General features: G+C 46.6%; 2 protein-coding genes across 6 annotated transcripts in view; one reads left to right on the forward strand and one right to left on the reverse strand.

The window, feature by feature from the left end:
• tshz3b (teashirt zinc finger homeobox 3b) overlaps positions 1-1209 on the reverse strand; it is a 35493-nt gene extending 34284 nt beyond the window's left edge. Inside the window, exon 1 of the mRNA XM_079997755.1 lies at positions 1075-1209. Coding sequence (XP_079853881.1) covers positions 1075-1114 — 40 coding nt within the window. The 5' untranslated portion in view covers positions 1115-1209. The remainder of the gene's footprint in view (positions 1-1074) is intronic.
• A 443-nt stretch (positions 1210-1652) lies between these two features.
• LOC307228432 (uncharacterized protein) overlaps positions 1653-5000 on the forward strand; it is a 16087-nt gene continuing 12739 nt past the window's right edge. For all 5 annotated transcript variants that reach the window (XR_013844081.1, XM_079998084.1, XM_079998083.1 and 2 more), the window contains exons 1-2: positions 1653-2416; positions 2563-2629. Coding sequence is in view for 4 of the 5 variants with exons in the window: in XM_079998084.1 (XP_079854210.1) it covers positions 2214-2416; positions 2563-2629 (270 nt within the window). In the remaining variant the exon portion in view is untranslated. The remainder of the gene's footprint in view (positions 2417-2562; positions 2630-5000) is intronic.

The following is a 5000-nucleotide window of genomic DNA, read 5'->3' on the forward strand; positions in this document are numbered from 1 at the left end:
TCTCTCTTATCCCACATGTTTACGCCGTGTGACGTCATTTTGTCCAAAACTATTTTCAATCTGTTTGTTTGTCGCTGGAAGTGGAAACAAACCGGACGTCACAGTGAAGACGGGTTCGGTTTCATGTGACTCGCGGGACCAGACGATGGACGAGCCTGTTTCAGCCCAAAAGCAGCATCATGGGATCATCATATCATAGTGCAGATACACAAGAGAGAAAGAAAGAAAGAAAGAAAGAAAGAAAGAAAGAAAGAAAGAAAGAAAGCAATATACAGGAAGGCATCACTAAAAAGTGACGGCTGCGATTTAAGGTTTGATTATTAAATAATAATTATATACATATAATAAATTATCTACAAGAGGAGGGACGAGAGAGAGGGAGCACAGAGAGAGACATATATATATATATATATATATATATATATATATATATATATATATATATATATATATATATATATATATATATATATATATATATATATATATATATATATATATATATATATATAAAGAGTGAAAGAGTCTTCAAAGCCTGAAGTTGGGGGGGGGGGCTAACAAATGTTATTTGATATTTTTGTATTTTTCTTTTTTTGATTTAGAATTTAGAATATTGGAGGACCAGACCAGAACACTGTGCAGGGCCTTCCAGCTGTTTGTTAAAAGAAAGAAGATCTGACGTATGAAAACATGTGAAATAGGATAAAAGTGCATCAAAGGATTTTGTAAACGGTGTGAGTGAAAATACAGAATTGTGGTCCAACAGAAGCAGCGTGAAGCGGGATGAGCGCACGTCTGCCCCGGAGGACGTTCAGCCGGGAGCAGAGAGACCCGGGAACACAAAGAATAAGAGCAGAAGGAGAAGACCCGGAACCGGGAGGGAGCGACGTGGAGCCTCCATCCAGAGGGAGAGGGTCCGAACCCAGGATCTGAGGGTCAGGGTGTCTGGTGTACGCAGCAGAGAAATGCTGGCTGTACACACGCAGTACACGCACGCACGCACACACGCACACACACACGCACGCACACGCACGCGCACGCACACGCACATGCACGGCGGACCGGGTCTCGTACCTGCGGCGCGCCGCGGCGCCTGCTGCTTCCTCCGCGGCATGGAGGCTGCGGGGCGGCAGGGGTGTGCGCGTCAGCCCGGAGATCCCACGCAGCCCGCGGGGATCCGAGAAGCTCTGGTGTCCACGCAGCCTCAGGGATCACGCATAGAGCGGACAGCGTTCAGATCGACGGGGGGTCGGTGGGAATTAAACAAACAAACCAAAAAAAACGAAAAAAAAAAAACCAAAACCTCCTTTTGCTTTTTGCTTGTTCCTGCTTCTCCCTCCGCTCGCCGCGCTGCAGATCGCGGGCTTGGTGGAACGGGGGACCGGGCTGTGGGGTCCGCGGGGTCCGTGGGATCCTCCTCGGTGGGCGGCTGGAGCTGCAACAGGCAAGCTTCAAGGAAACCAAATGATCGCGTCACTCAAAGTCCGCAAACAAGGATCCGCACGAGAAGCTGCGCCGGAGCGGTGCGCCGCGGCGCGGGAGGCGTCACTGCCGCTCCCTCTCTCCCCCTCTTTCTCTCCCCGTCACCCCCCTCTCTCACTCTTTCTCTGCCTCTCTCACTCTATTTCTGTCGCCGTGGCTCAGTCCTCTCCCTCCACACGACACGTCAGATTATAAACGCTGCGTGATCGTGCGCGTTTAAATTAAAACGCGAGCGGTTTGAAAGGTGCGGAACTCAGTCACACTGCGGCGGCGCGGCAGGGAGGCGCACGCATGGCACCGTGAGATATCTGAGGGAATAAAACACGGGTGTCGGGTGCTGGGTGTGCACGGAAAATGCACGCACTCGCCGCGTGAGTCAATCCGCCGCGGTGTCGGTGAGGAAATCCGCTTCACGCGCGGTGCGAAGCGGAGCGGCGACGCGTCTGAAACGCGTCCGAAACCATGTCATACAGATCCAGTCCCCGGCGCGTCCCCGTGAAAACAACACATCAGCTGTTCGGTCTCAGTTCGCGTGGAAAACCGGGTTAAAACGGTGGAAAACACAAAACGGTCGCGACGCGTCGCCCACGCGCTGCGCCGCTTCGCCTTTCTGTCCGAAGCGCGTCGTAAAAAACCCGCCGAGGCGCAAAGTGTGTGTGTGTGTGTGTGTGTGTGTGTGTGTGTGTGTGTGTGTGTGTGTGTGTGTGTGTGTGTGTGGAGGGGGGGGATCGATGAGATGCGTGTTTGATTGGGTCTCCCTGGCTGTCGTGATGTGCGTGAGAAGGAGGGACACGCGCGGAGCCGCCGCGGAGCCGCCGCGGGGCTCGGATCCGCTTCTTCTTTGTGCAGAGAATTCAAACCCGCAGCGAATCAGACGGAGCCTCCGGGTCCTGGAGAAGGGGCTGGAACCAAGCACCTCTGCGATGATTTCCAGGTAAGTTCTGAGCGCGCGCGCGCGCACTGATTCCTTTAACCCTTTTGGGGCATTTTATGGATAAAAGTTTCTGATTTGTTTTTGTTCTCAAGTTTGAAAAGGGAATTAAAATGATTCCCGTGTTTTGTTTCGTTTTCTCCTGGCAGCCCGCCCCCCCCACCGGGACGGGACGCTGTGGAACCTGGATCACCCGCGCGCAGGGTTCGATTCCCGGTGAGTGTCTCTGTGTTCGGCGTCAGCCCGCGACTGACCGCGTGCGTCGTCTTGGTCTTTTCAGCCGCGGCCGAGGGCGTCGGAGCGCCTCGTGCCCTACAGGGTGCGCGTCTCCCCGCGGGGTGTCGGGTGTTCCGGGATGGAGGTTCTCCGTCCGTCGTCGGGTGTTTTCTCCGCTCCTCTCCTCCGTGTGTGTGCGCGTCCCTCCGCCGCTCCGTGCCGCTCCGTGCCGCTCCGTGCCGCTCCGTGCCGCCTCTCTGCCGCATGCCGCTGGATCCGCCCAGCGTCTGTCCGTCTCTCCATTGGCGCGTCCATCAGTGTCACCGCGATACGACAACACCCCGCACGCGCCCCCGCGCGCGCGCACGCAAACACACACACACACACACACACACACACACACACACACACACACACACACACACACACACACACACACACACACTCACACGCTCTCCGCTCCCTGTGACTGACGGGCTCCTAATGTTCAGGAGCATCAATGTAATTTAATGTAGTTTTTAATGTAGTTTAATATACATTTCCCCACGAGATTCTTAATTATCTTTTTTTGCCAGTACGCAAAAGAAAACAGCCTGAAAGGGAGATATTTCACTTTATTTATATGAATATTTTATTGTCGGAATCAAGTACAGCGCATCAGTCGTCTCCACCCCCGTCATAAACACTCAATTAAGGGAAATAGATTTGAATCTCCTAAAACAAAGTTATTATTAGAGCAGGTTGTAATATCAAAGTTTATTAAAACACCCCGCTTTTCTCATTATTTTGCCTGAAAAGGAAAAATGAGTACTTCATTTTATTTATTATAATCAGCAGAATAATGCCTGATATATAACCATGTGCACTGGTATTCTATGAGACCCCGATTGAACCATGAAAACAACATTGCGTCCCTCATCGATCCAGGCTGTGCAACCGAGCGGATCCGTTCATTTTGGGATGTTGGATTCATGGCTTTTTAGTTTTTTTGAGGTTTTCTTTGCTTTGACCCACTGCCCTGCACGACTGTTTACTGCGCGTGCATGTTCACGCGCACATGCACGCGCGAACACACACACACACACACGTCATTAGAACGCTTGTCATACTTCCATTTGAACTCTAACATTGTGGTTTTTATCCTTAACTTATCTTTTACCCTTTACTCAAACCTGTAACTGTCTCGTTTTTAAATATTATATTCCAAACTATTGTTTGGAAGCAGTGATTTGAAAAGTATATTTTCATGCCCCTACATTGACACGGTTTATGGGATATTCTAGGAAGTAAATTCATGCAATTTAACCTATTATACAGAAGTTACTAAACTTAATTCTAACTGATTATTACTTCATATAAAAGACTTAAAATGTATATTTTTCGGATTTTTGGATTTTCTACTTTTTTTGGATTTTTTATGGATTGTAACGTAAATTAGATCAAATTTAGGAACAACTCGATACAAGCCATTAAACAAGCTGGTGTTTGGACTGTAGTGTGTGTGTGTGTGTGTGTGTGTGTGTGTGTGTGTGTGTGTGTGTGTGTGTGTATGTGTGTGTGTGTGTGTGTGTGTTTGTGCGTGTGTGTGAGAGAAAGAGAGCCAGAGAGAGAGAGGGTGGATGATGAACCATTTGAAATGCCCTTCAGTCAAACCATTTATATTTATTCACATAAATAGATTTATTCAGTATTTGTTGTTGAATTTTGCAGCTGTTTCCTTCATTTCCGCTAAGACTCGTGTCTCCAATGAATCAGAAAAGGTTGAAATGTCTGATTATTAAAGGATTCGTAACAGAATCTGAAAGTTATTTTTATCCACTTTGATTCTTTTTGCTGCTTTGAGCGTTTTTCTCTCGTGTTGCGAACAGAAAACATGTTTTTCCTCCTTATTCTATATTTTTAATTTCCTCTGAAACTCTTAACCAGTTCCATGTCTGTTGCGCAGAACCGACGCAACCGACGATTTATTTCAACCCCAAAGCTGGTTTGTGTTTTAAATTTTTTTTTTTTATAATTCGGTGATGAATTTTCTATTTCTGCTTTTTATTTAAAATATACCAGTTATGCACGTTTTGAAGAATACTTTTAAAACGTATCAAAAGGCAATTAATCTAATTTGCATGACTGAACATATTAACTATAGTTTATATATGAACTCTCTCTATCAAAAATTAAATTTTTTGAAAGACACGAATAGTGATTTTAAATCTAAAACTAAACTTGAATTATAGGACGAGACGAGAAAATCAGCATCAATTATTTGGAAACCGTGCGGACTGAAACTGGAAAGTTATTCGTCTTTCTTTCTTCAAAGTGCATTATTATTATTATTATTATTATTATTATTATTATTATTATTATTATTATTATT

Source organism: Zeus faber (genome assembly GCF_960531495.2).
Source record: "Zeus faber genome assembly, chromosome: 3".
NCBI lineage: Eukaryota > Metazoa > Chordata > Actinopteri > Zeiformes > Zeidae > Zeus > Zeus faber.